Genomic DNA, 19144 nt, shown 5'->3' on the forward strand with positions numbered 1-19144 from the left:
CGTTCAAAGAGCAGGAAGCAGGGAGCAGGTTATTGTTAAGTCTGTAAAATAGATTTGCAGTGAATGGTAGCACGCCTTATAACAAACAGCTACCAATCACCGGAGCCAGGAGAACATCCATTAATATAACAAGACCACTATGTTATCCCATTTGCCTGAAAATATATATTTTCAAGTTTCAACAAAAATGTATCCAATGACTATCTCGCCAATGATGTGGAACAAGCTGGAATCAATGAAAGCTTCAATAAATTCTTTCCTCCATCACAGGGAAGCTGGTGGCATTAGGCAGGAAATTTCCCATCTTTACATTTAAAATATAATGTTTCACTTTAAAGAGAATGGCTTCAGTGTTCAGAAGTTTCTGGGCATTTTTGACGAACACTTGCCTGCTCTGTGTCTGACTACCAAGGCCAGACTGCTCTGTCAGTATCTTCTGGAGCTGTGGCAAAAGTTCAATCACAACAAAACATGATTGTCTGGCCCTTGGATCAAGTCTGTGCAGTCTGACCTTTACAACCTCTCCAAACATAGTATGAGAGGCAGTATATCTTCATCCACGCCTGTGGACAATTAGGTTGGTGGAACAGACAGTCCTGCTCTTTACTGTAAACAACGGCTGTGTTTTCATCCCAGGAGACCACAGACTTGTCTGATGTTGGACTGATACAATATGGTCCAAATTCAGATGGAATGACAATAGCTCCGGGAAACGAGCCTCAACTGAGCACAACCTCATTAGCAAAGATAAAGCTGAAGAACAATAGTTGTGACCTAATGGGCCGCGCCTTCATTTTACCCTAACGTAATGAAAACAACGTTATTAGTACTGATACAGGTGCGTTTCTCTCGGGAGTGACAGCAAATGAAGATTCAGAGTATTGTTTTCCGGTTACAGCCTCACCAGAACTGACGGAGCAGACAGGACCCTCTCCACTCCTGTCTCCTGGGAATAGGTCAATAGGGAAAATCACCACCTGCTGCTGCAGTCACATATCCAGGGGCTTCATCTCTGAGATTGGATTGACTACACAGGTATTCCCTGGCATTACAGACCCTGAACAAAACAAGAAGATAATGCAAATTCTATTTTGTGTTGGTTTGTTTGTGTGTGTGTGTGCTAAAAAGGAACACATCTTAAGTAGTAGAAGTAGGAATTCAAGAGACGACACTGCAGAATTCATGATTTCATGCTGTGGAGAGTCTCTTTTGGCAATCTGGCTTCAGTTTCATATGGGTGCCTTTGTGATCCAGCTCCAGGAGCCCCAGGAGCCTGTACATCTCCACTAGCTTCTTCCCCCTCAGTGTGTGACGTAAGGTGTGAACACATCTCCTGCCTATTCTTGTCACGGTTTGGGGTAGGAAGAGCCTGTTTCCCTGATGTGAGATCAGATCTCGGGCCTGTGTCCCACTCATCAAGCCTGTCGGTTGCACTGCTTCTCCCATTGATCACTGAGGCAGGCATAACTAGCCGCTCGCACGCTGCTCCACAAAGACACAATCAGTCGGTGCTTAGTATACGTCCCTCCAGTCCACCTTCTGATTGAGAGCTCAAGAAAAAAGCTGCAATGACGGTTAAAAGGAGTGTGTGTGTGTGTGTGTGTGTGCGTATGTGTGTGTATGTTGTTTGCCTGTTAGAGAGATGTTGAACGAGAAAAAGAGAGGCAAAGAGAGGGGAGAGAGCAAGAGAAATTTTAAAAAATCAAACAAATAGAATTGTTGCTGAAAGCATGAGGGAAACTAAATACAACACAGGCACAGGAGGCCAGCTGTAGCATGTGTATGTAATAGTAAGAATTTTTGGGCCTGGTGAATGAGACTGAGATATTGCAGGTACAAGAGAGAAAGAGAGGGTTGAAGAACCTGCCATGCCGTCTGACTATCAAGATAAGACTACAGTGGAAATGACGGCAGCAGTGATATACACATCAAGGAGCAGGGCAACCATGAAGAAAAGGTCTATTTTTTCATTACTTCCTATGCTTATTTTGCTCTGCTCTCTGCTTACAGCTCCAATCTGACAGTAATCCAGTTTTGTGTACCACATGGTCTGTCTACTTTCACTGTGTCTAATGGGTCTATTTTGCTGCTTAGGTGGCTGATCTGTGTTTCTCCTTGTTTTTTAAGCATTTCTTTTCCTGTTTTGTTTTTTTCTTGAATCAGGGTTTTCTTCAACTTAACTCCTCAAAGACAGCAGTTATTTTAATTGGTGCCTCTTCATCCAACGATGAAGCCAACCATTTTAATCTCGCAACTGATATTGTTCAAGTCTCTTATGTTGTCCATGCTTGTAGTCTTGCTGTTGCATGTGGTCACCCGCTGATATGTCACACTCACAACAACACTCACAAGAATATATATTGCTGTAAGAACTAGTACAGACTGGTGTATGGGAAATACTTCAAGAGTCTGTCATCAACTTCAAGAGATGATTGGTGTAATGCTCTGTCTTTTGCCCCCCCCTGCAAAGTCCCTCAATAAGATAAAATGGGCTGGAGAAGTCTGGAGCATCTGTGCTCTTTAAAATTGAATAGCCAGTCACTGCAAATGATGTTGCATTGTTGCTACAACAGCACTTGATATGTAGCAATGGATTTGTTTGGTCTGAGGTTGCTAAGATAGACAGAAGCAGGAGCTTCAGAGGAGGTCTGGTCAGATGGACCGTACGGGAAGTGGCCTGGCTTTCAAACTCCACCTGTCAATAAGGTCGATGAACCAGTGAGAAATAAGCCCAGATGTAACGGATGTGATTATGACCAATGTTTTGATGAGCACTTTCAAAGAAAAATACAGATTTTTTCTGAATACACTTTCATGCTACATAAATTGAGTGGGCACATATATAACACATATATAATTTGAAAAAATGCAAATAAACAGAAGCATATGTGTCCACCCCTGCCACCCCCCCCACCCCCCCACACACACACACACACACACACACACACACCCACACACACAGCATGACACACACACAGTTTGTTTTGCCATCTTACATCTTTTCAAATGAAATGTATTATATGATAGACTTCATCTTGATCACAGTGGTAGTCTTGTCAATTTATTGTTAAAATCACATTGAATAAAACAATTTTAACTATGTTATGTAGCGTACCACTTCACTGGCCCATTCAGCCTGAACATGGTGTAATGGATTGAAAGGGGACATCCTGTTACTTCAGCAGCTGTGAGGCCTAAACAGGTGTTTTCTGGTGAGCAATCCCTGAAAATGGAATGTAAGTGTTTTCTCCAAGTGTCTGACATAAGTATGACATAACTATTCCATCTCATGCAGAAGAAGATAGGGGTAAAGGAGAGACAGCAGCATTTGCATGTTGTGGCATTTACATTTGGTGATAAATATACTTTAAATATGCTTTGCGGCCGCCTACCATTTCCCCCAATTAGATTAGTTTAGCTGAAGGTTGTTTATAGTGGGATACTGGAGGAGGACTTTCTGTCTGTGTGTGATCCCCCTCAGGTTACCTAGTCAAGATGGATGGTTTGCAGCTGACGGCCAAACACCTCTCTGCTCTAGCTAACTCTGTATGCTGATAGTGATACACTGGTCGCACATCGCTATCATGTTGCATCCTCACACGTTCCCACGCAGCCACTGAGGACCACAAAAGACTGAAAATACTATTGGGTGATTTTAATCCGAGATGTTTCTGCGATGCTTGTGAAATGTTCTGAAGAGTTGGCATACAGAGGGTAGATTAGCATAGTATAGTATAGTGTAGAATAATTTACTGTAAGAATGCCTTATGGCTGGGAGGTCTGCAAGCTCTATAACAACTGGAGGCTTAGAAATCTGAAGCTAGATATTCTAGAAAAAAGACCCCTAAAATGAAAGAGGCAATCATATTTTAATCATTGTGAATTACTCATTGCCTTTGTGCCTGCATGTCAAACAGCATGAGATTAAGACACTTATTTATTTCCTGGAATAATCACACCTTTTTTGGGTGGCAGTCTGATAGACACAGCATGATCCTCATGGATTTGTCTGGTTGTGAAGCAGGCCTTGCCTCTCTGAGTAGAGAGCAACTGCAGACACACAAGCTTGGACTAGCTAACTGCTGTCCAATTGAAACATTATCATCTCTACAGCCCAGAATATGAAAGACATGATATATGGGTAACATCTCAAGGCAATGCACGTAGGCAACATGTCCTTTTGCTGAGATGAGACTTGGAAAATGAGACAAAAACCAATTTAGGTAGTAAGAAATCAAATGGTGATGAAAAACTATTATTGGAAATACTTTGCTATTACTGCCAATCGACAATGTATCAAAAATGTCTTTCGTGGCCTTAAAGGCAACATCCAAGGACTCTATGACTGTCTAGTAGAATATGATGCAAGGACAGCGATGGTGCTGAAAGACTTCAGGCCTTTCAAGCAAACCCTAAAAATCAACTGTGTGCTAAGAGAATTCTAACAAACCAAACTTTACTGCCATTTGCATTAAACAACTTTCCACTCTGATTAGAGACTCCTTGTTGAACTTTTTTCCCCTTGAAATACTTTCCCTTTCATCGCTCCTGAAGAATGAAATATTTAAAACTTCACATCTGCATTTTCACCCAGGCATTGCGACTGAAAGATCAGCTCAATCTACCACGATTACGGTCGGGCCCAGACACTATCTGACTGTGATGGAGGGATGGAGAGATGAAGGAGGACAGAGATGAAGGGATAGAGAGGGAGTGCGATGATAAGTGAGCTGTAGCATGTGGTAGTAGTGCACTAATCACGGTCCCCGGCTGAAGAAACACACAGGCGCCTCGCAGGTTATTGAGAGATAATGGGATTCTCGGGGCAACCAGACACACCGCTAAAGACAGAGATGAAATTCGAAAATAAATAATGCAAAATTCTCTTTCTCTCTCTTCTGCTCTGTGTGTGTGTGCGTCCGTGTGTGTATGTGTGTGTTGGTCTCCAGCAAACCCTTCAGTATGATGAAAGATGAAGATATAATGCATTAATCGTCAGTGTGGGAAAAGAGACAAACACAGCTTTCCTAGAGTCTGAGTACAGACTTTGGCTTCCCAGCCTTGAACTGGCAGAAAAAAACCCTGTCACACATGTGCGGGGGGGGGGGGGGGGGGGGGGGCAATAGTCATGGAAAAGACTGAAGTTAACAATATCCAATAACACTTTTAACAACTAGTGAAAAACGGGGAAAAGTTGCAAGTGAACAAGGACACACACAAACGTGCCAGAACAACTTTTGCAATTACAAGTGAGTGAGTGTGTGTGTGTGTGTGTATGTGTGTGTGTGTGTGTGTGTGTGTGTGTGTGTGTGTGTGTGCATGCCTGCATGTGTGTGTGCATGTGTGTGTGAAGGTTAAATAGGATCCATATAAATATACATTTGCCACTCCTGCTGGGGGGAAATGTTTACTTCACTTTTGTCCAAAATGCTCAAATACAAGAAAAATATCACCTTAATTAAAAAGCAGTGGTATAAAACTACAAAAATATGTATTTTCTTTCAATTTTCCATAGGTAAGCACTAAGCCGATCATACTGCTGACATCATGCCATCAACATGGTGGGGTTTGGGAGGTTTGACATCATGGGTTTAGGGAGGCAGTGTTTCACTTGATGTCACAGCCCCTCTACTAGAGGACTGCCCTCTTTGTGATGAATTTAAGTCTTAGCGAACTCATCTGACAGTGGCATTATTTCATGAATAGCAGCAGGGGGCCGCTCTCCCACTGTGTGGGCCCTTTACCAGCCTGTTTTGACATTTACCTCCAGTAACTTGCCAATGAACACGCCCTCTCTGACGCACATTGTCCCCGTCCCTCATCTCCTCTTTTCCATGCCCTCCTCATGCCCCGAGTCTGGATACCCACTAAGCACTGGGGGTCAAGGATTACTCACCATGTGCATCACTCCTGTCACCCTGTGGACCCTTGTGCCCTGCAGCAGAGAGACCAGCATGAAAGCGTCTTTCCTTGACAGTTTAGCCCAACCATTCAACTCGCGGAGCTCTCTCAAAGAGCAACATGAACAGAAAACGATCACCTCAGGTGAGAACTCATTCTTTTGTGTGCTAATTTAGAAACTAAATGACATTACAGCAGTTTAAGTCTAATCTACCTCACAATTTATCATCATAATATCCCCAAAAATATGTGCAACAGGGGATGAGTAATAATAACAAGCCAGTGATACAGAACAATTGACAAATCATGCACAATAATAAACCAGTAGACTAAAATAAACCAAAACATGAACCTGACAAACACTTCAATATTAATGGGTCACTGTTGAGTAGCTTTCCTTTGAATTGCTGTATTATATTATCATGCAGTGGAGCTTGAAGGTGTTACTCGGGGCTTGTGAAGCCCAAAGACAACAAGCTATCCAGCAAAGCTGAGTCTTTCTTCCTGACCTGTGACCCCATGCTCCAGAGCCCCCCCACCCTCACCACCGCCCAGCCAGCCATCTCCACCACCGGACCCTGTAACCCATCACTCATCCCCGGCCACAGCGACCCCTGTCAGGCCTGTGTCAGTTCCGGGAGACGGGGCTATCACCACGCCATCCACACACACCCACTCATCCATTTGTTTATTTATTTGTTTGTGTCTCTGTGTTTTCTGGTGTCTGCCTCCATCCCGTCTGTCTCCCAGTGTCTGGTCCTTACATGCCCCTGCTGTCACAGTCAGATGTCTGGTCAGGTGCCTCTCTAACTTGCTCCGACCGCGTCACTTGGAAGTGTCTTCTTCTGTTGTCTTCTCCTCCTCCAAGTTGTTGGATTTACCTGTCTACCAATCCTCTCTCTCCTTCCACACAACCAGTAACTTGGGTGCCACTGAACTTTGGGGACTTTCTATCAACTCTTTTCCTCTGAACTCATCTCTGTTTGTTCAATCATCCCTCATTCCCAGCCTTAAGAGAAAATACTAGAGACTTATTAAGCCATAAGCCAGGCTGTGCTTCACCATGATTTTAGAACAGCTTGTTAAGCACTGTCAACCGGCCTACTGCTCTTATATAGTGGTGGCAGAAAGAATGCAAATGTTCATTAACGCTTTTATATTTAATCAGTAATAGTTAAATATAAAAAGAACTTAACTGTTAATCTTCCACCAAGCAATATGCTTCTTGAACAGTACTTAAACATCATGGTTGCTAAGTCCAACCTGCTCTCTGTGCTTGCGTAATTCTTTTTAATGTTTAATATTAATGCACCATCTGAAAATCACCACTCATACCACAACAAATGTCTCGCTACTTATTGGGTATTTTACAACAGCTTCAAATGTGTCTCAGCCAATCAGAGCTGAGGACCAGATCTGTTTTATAATTGAGGTTTTGGCTCATCTGGAGCATTTTTCCCCCAGTTTTTACCTTGATCCTTGTTCAGTGTCACAAAAATGGCATATAATTCAAAGTCACATTACGCTCTACTGCATGATATCCCGGTCAGCTTGACACCCCATCAAATATCCCACTGACTGAAATCTGCAATCCAAAGCCATCGTCCATTACTGTGAATGAGGAGATGTCACTGTCACGAGGATTGGAGTAATTCTTCCCTTTCAGGAAGCCTAATAATTCTCATTGAGTTTCTGGACAAGTAGCATTTGAATCAATGCACAAAACAAGAAGAATATAATTTGTATTTGAAATGAATGAAACATCTTTGTCAAATTAATTTGTCAAATTAATTTGACAAAGATGCTATATTTAATATTCAGTGGTTTTATTTGTTGTACTCTTTTCTATCCTGTTTTTTTGGTGCTGCTCTTTATCTTATTTAACTGAATTTTGAATTTAGTCAGAAATTTTTATTGCACACACTGTTTACCAAAGTGACACCTTGTCATTTTCCTCATGACCTACGACATACCGTATGTGAGCAATAAATTACTTTTCAAAGCATGAAAATCAAGGGGACTTTTCCCAATATCATAATGGAAAACAGTCTATGAATAACGGAAAGTATAGCTGCAATGAAGAAAATATGCCAAAATATAAAAAGTCAACAAGTCTTGCAGCAAACATGGTCCACCGTCCTCTTTAGTTAACAGGTTGCACGGATGTGCGGTGGTATATACTGTACATGTGTTTTTCCCTTTGAGTATATTTCATCACCACAAGTAGCTTTGACTGCCCATTACCGAAGCAGTGAGGATTACGGGGGCTGCAATGAAGCCTGAGGGGTTCATTAAGCACGAAGTTACCTAGGAAAATGTTTCTTTCTCTCTCCTGAGCTGCACTGGAGTGCTGCACTGCCTGAACCTTGTGAGCCTCAACATGTTGAGCTCAGTGAAGCCGTCTTCAACTGTAGCTTGACAGACAACAGGATCTGATCTGTGCTGTGTTAACCGGCACAGATGCAGCAGCCATGCAACAATGTTATCCAACTTTGCAAACACACTCTACACTCTTCTACACACTGAAGAAGTTCATCACGACTAAATGAAATTAATAAATAATTAACGTCGGCGAGAGTAAACAGAGGACGGAGGCTGAGGAGCCTTGTTAGTGTCTCCCACCACAGAGGGTGTATACTTAACCTGTCCTCTTCCGCAGTACATACTGTTGACCTGAACACTAATTGTTATGATTTCCCAGCTCTGAAATACTCTGATAGCGAGCTCCTTTGTACTGGATGTGCACTGGTGAAGCAAGAGAAAGGAGGGCATGTTTTAATCACAGCCTTGCAGTAATAAGCACTGAAGAAAAAAAAAAAAGCGACAAGGTGGTGGCTGCTAAACCTGGAGCAATCTTTATATCTTCCTTGTTCTGGAGGATGTTCTCAGCATCAGGAACACCATGTTCAGATTCAACAGAACCACCAGACTTTCACTTGAAGCACATGCTGACCTTTTGACTTGCTTAAAAACCAACATACACATGCACATTTCCCCTCGTAATTAATTGGTCCCTTTGGGCATGTCTTTACACACTGCACTTACTAGAAAGGAGGGACACACATAACAGACGCAAGGAGGTGGATGGCCACACAGGTCAGACATGTTTTAATTGTGCCACTGCCACCATCTGTGTTCCTTTACGGAGAGAAATCACAGGCCGACAGGGAACGTTCTTCTGGCTCATTGGGAATTCTACTGTCTCTTTTACACACTCTCCGTAACTTAGTTTCACTGAGGGAAGTGACACTAATTCAGCTGGTGTAGTTTAACAAGACATTCCTTTAGCTCTTTTCTTTTACCTGTATGACTAGAATCGATCCAACGGAAACATTGTAGACTAGAAATCATATTGGATGTGGAACTATTCTCAATAGCCTTACCTTGTGAGTGGATATTGTACTGTATCTATTGTGTTTTTATTTCAATGTTATAAAGAATGGGAAAGAGAGGTGTGCATGGTCCCAGCACAAAGAGAAATAAGACATATCATATCATAAGACATATCATATCATAATGACTTGTGGACTAGCTATAGGCCTATGGGACTATGCGCTGAAATCAATCATGGAGCATACCTAATGCTCGTCCAAATGATATTGATGTTTTTAACTGCAAGCTTGACTGGAGTCTAAACCTGTTTGAATTATTGGACGTGACAGTACGCTGAAACCAAGTAATTACACCATTACACGGTCAATTCAATTCACACCAACATCACCGCTGACTGACAGTGGAGTTCACCGAGAGTCTGGAGTGATTCCACTGTGCATAATGAATCCTGCTGGGTCAGACATGTAAATGAAAAGGCCATTATTTATGCTCAGACTGATGGGGTCAGCTGTCCCTCTTGAGCCTACTGGGCATCCATGTGACATCTGCTTTGCACCTGTGACCTCAGGATATTTATGAATATATGAATGGGTCGTTCTCAGCGTCCCTCAACTGACACACTTGAAAAGCTCAAGACATTTTGCCAAGATACTGAAACCACATCGGTCTTAATTTGGATGCCCTATTGGCAAAGCACGGTGAAACACCCAGCCTACTGGAGTCGATCTGTGAGGACAGAGTCCAGTCTAATTAGAGCCAAATTAATGAGTGACGTCATTTGGTGCATCTTGTTTCAAAATGTTGACAAATTCTGAAAAAGTGAAACTGCATCGGAAACAAGTGTAATTATCTCACCAACATGTTTCACTTGTTTGAAGAGAGTAAGATTTTAAGACTCAATATGAGAATAAATGACTTGTTAAAATGGACATTTTCATTTCCAATCTCTCCATCTTTCCAATATCTCATCAGTTGGAAAACAAATTACGCAGTCTAAAATTCCCCATGTTTATGAATGAATGTATCTTATCTAGTCTTTATGTAGTACTACCTGCCCTCTGTCACAGACTCAGTCGATTTGTTTGATTTTCAAATGACGAATTGGACAGCATCCCCTATTGGGCAATCATCCACCACCGTCCAGTTACGCACGACTTGGTGACATCAATGGAGACGAGGGATCCTGAGAAATGAGTACAGCGTGGTGTGACGCCAGTGACCGGTGAGTATAAATAGTGAGACGCAAAGTTATCAGCTCATACCTCTAGACTTGGCCTTTACGGGTCACCAGCCGCTGAGAGAAGCAGAGCAACTATCATCACTGCCGGTGGTGCGCTCAACAGAAACTGCGAAACAGGAGAATTTGGAGAATTCCCAAGTAAGTATGGATCACTTTGAATGCTTATATACTATACAGTGTCTACTGTACCGTGTTGCAGATTTAGGGAGATTTAGATTTAGGTACTGCTGCATGATGACAGGTTGAGACAAATTCATTCATAAGCATAAGGGATTTTAGACAGCGTCATTTATTTTCCAACTTGGGTCTATCCTTGCAAATCATTGAGTCTCATATTCAGTCATAAAACCCTTTCTTTCTTTCTTTAAAACAAGTGAAAGATTCTGCCCTCGGGGTGAGATCATTTCAGTTGTTTCCAGTGCAGTTTCACTTATTTCAGGAATCATCTAGAACTAGAAACAGAGAAAAATAAGGGAGATCTCTCTACTAGTATCACGAAAATGACAAGATTGAAGAAAAATAAGACTTCATGTCTCATTATTACATTAAAAGACTTGATGGATATTTTTGCAGTGCAGCCTATGTTTGCCTATCAATTTCACTTCATCTTATGTCATATGTTTCCAATCGACCATCATTTATTTCCTCAACACAGGACCAACTAAATTACCATGAAGTCGACGTGTCTGATCATCTTGGCTTCTCTCACGGTCTGCAACTTAGCGGTGTCTGGAGGACAGGATGAGACGGGGGACCGGAGGACCATAGACGACATCATACTACAGAGAGCAGAGAGTCTCCTGCTACGGTCCATTCTCAAGAAGATAAAGGATGACGATGGCAGAAATGGTGCGTAAAAGATATGATTTGGGTCATTTTTCAGGCAACACCAGCGCAATTACGCGGCATTCTTTCCAAACTAAATAGGAAGCATAGCATGTATGCAAAATTGTGACATTCAATGCATGAACAAATGCGTATTCATTAAATTAGAATGGAATTTATTGTTCTATAAAATCATATTCCCTACTACTATAATCTGATGACTTGTATTTGTCTTTTAGCATGAAACAGTCTTTAACTGAAGTGACAACACACTGCTTTGAAAAGAGGCTTCAAGCTTAACAATTCTTCTTCAACAGATCCCAGTGCGCTTCATGCCTAGCTTTGGATATTTTCCAGATAGATCATTACAAATGAAGTAATGTTTAAATAATACAAAAGTAGCAAAGACATTTCTTCCAATTTGCAATGCTGTTTGAAATTTAAATGACCAAGTACACTCAATTGGTAGGCTGTGCGTAATTTACGCGCGGCAGTTGTGAAAAATGGGGAAAGACATTTTTACAGTGCTGGGACATTTCAAGTATGTAAAGTATTAGTTGTAATCTAAGTATACTCCGTTCCATTCTCCAGAGGGATTTTCCTCTCAGCCAGAGTGGGTAACAAAACGACAGCATCCCGGTAAGAGATACAGCGAGGACTTGGAGAAGCGGCAGCATCCGGGGCGGAGAGAAGAGGACGAGGATGAAGACTACGTGGATGTTGAAAAGAGACAGCACCCGGGAAAACGCGAAGATGAAATGGACTCGTTCATGGAGCTCCAGAAAAGGCAGCACCCGGGAAAGCGCTCGATGATGGGACCGATTTCTGAAAACCCCATCATGCTCCTAGGTGAACTTTCGAAACGACAGCACCCAGGCAAGCGCTACCTGGTGCTGCACAGCAAACGCCAGCACCCAGGTAAGCGCCACCCTGAGTCTGAGGATGAGGGCGAGGATGCGGATGGGGATGGAGACCTGCAAGAGTTGGAAAAGCGTCAACACCCCGGAAAACGCTTTTGGGATAACTCGAGTCCGGATTTAGGCACAAACAGTCCATGTGATGTATTGGACCCTACGAGCTGCAGCAACACCAGCCTGTTGCTCGACTTTTTAGACAACATTAAGAGTCATGCTGAGGAGAAGAGACAACACCCGGGTAAAAGGTCGGCACCCGAGGAGGATTTGGTGGAAGAAGAGTAGGGCAATTAAAAGGTCTGGTGTGCGTATCTACTGCTGTAATGTAAACAAATAAATGTGTAAATTAATTGACCATGATTAATTATTTTAAAAAAGTTAATCAGTTTACATTATTACACCTTTTGTGCCACAGTATTTTTCTTTGGAAGACATTTCCGAACATTGTCTGCTGTTTGTTTCTTTGGAGAGCTTGTGCGTAATTGTGCACTAAACTTGAAAGCAGAGGCGCCCATTTGGATTAAAGTCATTAGAAATAACCTATTCATAAGAGAGTGTCGCCTGTGTCGAATCTATATCATTATTATGCGTTGTTATTTAGTGACACAGGCTGTCATCCAAGACCAAGGATGAAAGCATTTGCCATATTGGATTTGGCGGTGTAGCCTCTGTGAGGCTGCAGACGCTTGCCAGTATGCCCAAACGGGAAAAACACATTGAGCTCATATTCACACTCTTAAATGGTTGTTCATAGTCATAGATACGAAATTCGTTTAGATTTAATGGTTTATTTTTTGTTTGATAATTTATTTTCTACTTATGTAAAAATAGTTAATACCACAGCAAATAAAGTGTGCCATTGATTATTTTTCTACACAAACATTATTGCATGGATTCCAAGTTTATTTAACCTACTGTTGTAAATTGTATGTTACCTTTGCCTTAAAGCCTATCACCAATAATTTTGTTGTACAATAAAATGCATTGGTAAAGATTTATGGCCTGCACATCACATTCGTTGCAGAGTGAATACGCAAGACAACATAGCTTTCATGCAATGTAAAAGCCTATAAACTGTTGATTCAGTAAACATACCCAACTAGGCCTAAGTGTCCAGTCCAACGAAGCAATTACCCTGCCATAGCCCCATCTCCAGTAATTAATGCCAGTCAATAACAGGCAGTGTGTGTCAGGTACCCTACTCTCTCTTCAGCTTAATTAGGCTCATTCCATCACTGTCTGGGGAGCTGTTACCCACAGGCTTGATCAATATGCAAATTGTCCATCAAGCACACGAGTTAAGATAGGGACTTGGTCCAATCTTCAGCTGTAAACTCTATTGAAACGCGCGCACGCACGCACACACACACATACACACACACACACACACACACACAGAGACACACACGCCAGGGGAAAGTGACATCTTGGAACCCACACAACTTTCAACTACAGCACACAAGGCCCAGTGAGTCAGTGCTTGTCTTGTCTTGAACTTCAGAGCTGAAAACATAAGTTGCACAGGTAACTTTATAAAGCTCATTCCAATGAAGAAGGACCTCAGAGGGAAATGTCAGTGAAAGCACAACTCACTGTGAAAGTCGAGTTTAGACGTCCAAAAAGGGCAACATAGAGCCAGCAGCCTATAACATCATGCCTGGTCTCTATTTTATCTGAAATGCCTGAGGGACAAATGGAGATAGGCTACAATACAATTGCGTAATGTTGTGTGGGCAAGGGTTGTTTAAAGGCAATCTCTTACACGACAGACATCGCTTGTTTATGGCTTTCGTGCTGTGTTTTTCATCATACAAAATAAAATCCCCTCGAAAATCCATCACCGTTTTCTGCAGGCTAATGAGGCGTAATTACGCATACTACAACTAACTACAACTAGTTTAATTTGCCAATATATAGCCTTTCCGTGACATTGCATTACAATATTAGCAAACTTTTCCAGGTGTAATGCCGAATTCTGCATGCCTGCCGGGAAAGGCATGCACCTCGCGGACGCCGCTGTCCCAGTCATATTACACTATTACAAGCCAACGAAAGGGGAAACTATCTCACATTTTAACGATTTGTGAGAATAATTGCTCTTTTATAATGTTAATTACCTCGGCAGGTATGCATTCCTACCTATAATAATGCATCCCCCCTATAACTTTGATTCTGGTGACCCTAGAATCAAATCAAATCATTTTTACAGCAATCAGTTTTGGGCTATTTTTGGTTGACAGAGTGAATTTCATGCAGGTGACCCTCACCTGGCCTGAGATAGGAGGGGGATGCATTTCCCGGCAGGTAGAAATGCAGACCTGTGTAATTCGACTGGGACAGCGGCTTCCGCGAGGTGCATGCCTTTCCCGGCAGGCATGCAGTATTCGGCATAACACCGGCACAAATGACTCATATTTACAATTCTCATATTTATTATTTTCATATTCACTCATATTTACACATTACAGTGCAAACAAATTGTAGGCTACTATACAAAACGTCATCACTTGGCTGGCATTATTTCAAGCAGCGATTAACCTACATACAGTACATACTACACGAGGACGACACTAACACAACAACAGCAACAACAACAACAACAACAACAAAAAACCATGAAACTTAAGGTGCTAAATTGTTGATATAACTGCTGGGGGCTACATAACATTTTATCCCTCTCGCGTCAGTTGTTTCGTGCCATTTGTCCCTTCTCCCGTGCCATACCGACTGTATGCTAATCACCTGACTAGGCAGGGCTGCTGTGCTGCAGCTGGGTATTTCGACCTGTCAAGAGAATCCAAACTGTCAACAACACAGTTATTGTTGACTAAATTTGTAAGTATAGATGATCCCTCGCGTTGATTGGTTCTCAGATATTTGTTTTTGTCTGCGAAGTTATATTTATTTCCGTGATTTTAAGCTACAAGATTGCAGAAACGATAACCAAAGCTAGCGAGCCTTGCAGCTAGCGTTCTAGCTACGTTGTGTCTGTTCAGTGTAACGGTAAGTTAGCAACATAATTGGATAGCAAATGGATAGTTAATATGTACATTTCACCATATAATGAACTTTGGTCGCTTGTAGCTATAGTAAATACCAGTACAATAATCATCTAACGTTAGCTATCTAGTTTATTTCCCCGGTTATGTGGACAGCTGCCCCAGTAAATTGTGCTTATGTTGTGCTTATGTTGAACTGAACTTTTACATAGCTCGCTTTACATGCAATGCTTAAGTCTGATTTCATTTTCATGTGATTCAAGAAAACGTGTATAAGTCGCCATAGTGATGCCACGATTTGCTGACGGCTACAGTTAGAGTGAAATGTTGAATTTGCATGGTTTATGCAACTCCACAGCTCAGTTTCTAACATGCAACTTTCATGAACCGGACCAGAGGGTGTGTGCATATGAGCCCGCCTTATTACTCATAGATTAAAGCAACATTACGTAATATGTGACACTATATATGGTGTAATAAACCGAATATATTTTACATTTACTTACATTCAATGCCCGGGGATTCAGAATATCTTGTAGTTTAGCAACATCTTCTGTAATTCAGTATGTCTGTCATATAATCTACCATTCATAGCAGAAACAATTGGATCAATGCTACTGGAAGCCTACTGAATAGTATTTTTAGAGAAGGTTTTTAGAAAATGTTCAGTTGTCCTCAAGTATTTAGCAAACTGTCCCGTGCCATTGTGTGTGTTTTAAACTGATAAAAATGAGGCATTCTAGCTTTGTGTTCAATTATGCATATTTAGGTAGGCATAAATGACCAGAAGTGTTTGAAATTCATATCCAAATGGAGTACATGTTCCAATATGGGTTGGATTTTGGGACAAGCTAGTCAAAATGTTCATCCCCCATTAAAGATTCGTTAGGAATGTGTTTCGTCTAAATCTTCACTTCTGCTTTGTTTTTTGTGCTAATCACCAGGCTTTTCTCAGGTGCGATGGAGCTGACATGGGGTGGCTTGCACACCCAGTGCCATGTGGAATGAAGTGGGATCCTGCCACCTTGCATCTTTTCTCTCCAGTCCTACTCCACAGCCTCACCTGTCATGGCCTCTAGCTACCCACCCCCCTTTGAGGGCACAGGGGAAGTGAAGGAGGGCTTTCTTTGCCCTCTGTGCCTGAAGGACCTGCAGTCATTCTATCAACTCCAAGACCACTATGAAGAGGAGCACTCTGGGGATGACCGCCATGTTAGAGGACAGCTCAAAAGTGAGTCTCGCCCACTCATAGACTCTGTTCACAGTCGGTGTCATTTGATGCTCATCATGTTCCACCAGCATCTGTTCCTCTTATATAACGAGAACAATTACAACCACAAGCAAATTAGGTTCACTGGTTGCTGCACAGACATATAGCTGCAATCAGTGGTTGGTTTCTCATAGCAAGTGGAATTAACAGAATGGTGATTGGCAGGAGAGTCTAGTCCACTCACATATCTGACCAAAGACTTGCTATGGTCTTTGATCCATGACATGATATCAAGGGATCATATCGGCAGTGGATGTGCTGCTCCAGTGCTTTTGTCAGCAATATCAGAGAAGTCTGTCAGAAGGTTAGGTAGATAGTATAGCTTAAACCTGACAAAGAGGAGATTCAGGTTAAGACAGGATGTAACAAGAGATTTACAATGCCTAGGGAGCTCAGTATTACCAGGCAAGCTAAAGTTATGGTGTCCTCGCTGACATGGCCTTTGACAATGTATATGATTGAGGGAATGATTAACTTGTATGTTATGAAACGGCTAGGAGTCCCACGCTGTCTTCGCACTGTATTAGAAAGGAGTCCCTGCAGTACTTCTTCTATTTATCCTAACCGAGGAATTCAAATGTACAAAAGTAAAGTTGCAAGAACTCAAGTAGACCCCAGCACACTGAAGAAGGCTACTCTCTGAAGCATCAGTATTTAGGCTCCCCGATGCCATTAATAAATGTCTTGAGAAAGTTTTGAGCCCTGAGCATCTTTGTGAGTACAGACCTCCTTACTAAAAACTCAAGTAAGCTCCCAGAGCACAATCGATATTTAAACATAGGGACACTGTAGTGCAAGTGCAACAGTCTTGGAGTCGCTATGGGGAAGTCTTGGAGGCATTGATCTTAGCACAGGCAAACCTGCATAGAACTGGGTTTGTCACGATACTAGAATTTCTAACTTCAATACAATACCCAGGAAAATATCGATATGCGATACCATTTTCGATACCACGGGGGAAAAATGAATTTTCAATCTTTTTTTTTTAATTATTGTTTTCATGTTAAAATATAATTTTAACATGCAAGCAACTAAGCAAAAAACACAGACACAGAGACCCAAACTAGTCCCTTAATATCCGACAACGGAGGGGGAAATCCCGGTGCAAACGAGACAGATGGACGGACAGACAGACAGACGCACGCTTCTCCATAACGTAGGCCTGATAAAACTCATTCAAAACTTTGCACTTACACAGCAGATTACCCCTGCTCTAGTCATCAGCCTATAGAACACGTTTAGCTTGTTGAAACAACAGATACTCACCAATGATCGGGAAAAATCAGCAGGGCTATATTTCAACGTCGGTCGCGCCTTCTGACCGGGCCCGGACAATGCATCTGAAAACCGGACAGTCCGGTCGAAAACCGGGCATCTGGCAAACCTAATTGATAACGTTAGCTAGCTCTGTAGCTAACGTTTGGTTTGCTAGCTATACTAAAACGGATGATGTGGAGGGTACATTAACCGTTTATGATAAATTTTTAATGCTTCAGTGATGTTGAAACGGGATCTTTCGCTAACCTCTCGACTGGCGTGTCGGTCCTTAAGGTGCTTCGCCAAGTTTGACTTGTTATCGTCGGCACCACTCTGTGGCATATGTGCTGACTGAGGCAACAACCCAGCTGACTGCTACTAGTGAGAGGAGGGGCTGTGGGCAGCGGTGCAGTGTGTGTGTGTGTGTGTGTGTGTGTGTATGTGGCTAGTGGAGGCGGAGAAATAATATGTTTGATTTTTCATTAAGAGAAAGCGCTGCTGGTATCGATACTGTTGCAAATGAGTATTGTATCCATTTCAAATTTTTTAGTATCGATACTTATCGAAGTATCGATACTTAGCGAAGAATCGATACTTTTGACAACCCTACATAGAACAAAGCAACAACCTTAGAAAAGAGGAAGGTGAAGGACCAAATATGTTAAGCTAAGCAGGGGCAATGAATGAAATGGAGAAAAGGATGAAATGTGGAGAGGAACAAGCTTAGCTGGAAAGAGCTTTGAAATATGGTGGAATATTCATTACCGGAGCAAAATATGATGTGCTGTCATCACCCCAAAACCTCAACCAGTGGTGAGGTAAGGACCTCACATGTTTTTGTGAAACAGCATTGCTTAGACATATCCTGTCAGGATGCAAGGTTAATGCACTTGGCGGCATAGTCAAGGTTTGAAGTCCTTGTCAGCGGCAAAATGAACAGCAATTAATCCTTTACCCAAAGAGAGAGAGAGAGAAAGAGAACCCTATGCATCGCATTGGCTTTGTATGTGAAGGTGAACAAGAAATTATTATTATTGTGCCTGCATGTGCTACTTATGTAGGCACGAGTTAGAGAACTAGAGCAGGCTAGGCATTGGGAAAGCCTAGCCTACAGACATAGGCAAACAATTTATAGTCCCACCAGAGATTGTCAGCACCAGCTCGACCTGGTCCAGAACTCAGTTGACTGTTTGCATTATAGAGTTTGCTGTTCCATTGGAAGAAGCAGTAGAAAAGACAAATGAAAGAGAGAAGCTTAAATACACTGAGCTAGCAGCTGAGGCTGAACAGCGAGGCTGGAAAGCCAGCGTATCACCTGTGGAAGATTGGTATAGCCACATCTGCCACAGTTTACTAGGGATTCATTGTCAGGGCTATGGCCACAAAGCCAGCTTGTGAAGCAGAC

At 42.2% G+C, this 19144-nt stretch overlaps 1 protein-coding gene across 1 annotated transcript; it reads left to right on the forward strand.

Annotated features, from left to right (window-relative positions):
- Positions 1–11145: 11145 nt before the first annotated feature.
- On the forward strand, positions 11146–12498 carry trh (thyrotropin-releasing hormone). The gene is made up of 2 exons (XM_071512422.1): positions 11146–11323; positions 11891–12498. Exons 1-2 carry the CDS (start codon positions 11146–11148, stop codon positions 12496–12498), a joined length of 786 nt encoding a protein of 261 aa, XP_071368523.1.
- The last annotated feature ends 6646 nt before the right edge of the window (positions 12499–19144 follow it).

This window comes from Centroberyx affinis, unplaced genomic scaffold (assembly GCF_046629955.1).
Source record: "Centroberyx affinis isolate AG114_WGS23_722 - 3 ecotype Tasmania unplaced genomic scaffold, CSIRO-AGI_Caff_v1 ptg006281l_1, whole genome shotgun sequence".
NCBI lineage: Eukaryota > Metazoa > Chordata > Actinopteri > Beryciformes > Berycidae > Centroberyx > Centroberyx affinis.

Coding starts and splice junctions, on each gene's coding strand:
- trh (XM_071512422.1), top strand. CDS start 11,146: ATGAAGTCGACGTGTCTGATCATCTTGGCTTCTCTCACGGTCTGCAAC. Junction 11,324..11,890: donor GGATGACGATGGCAGAAATG/GTGCGTAAAAGA, acceptor TCCATTCTCCAG/AGGGATTTTCCTCTCAGCCA.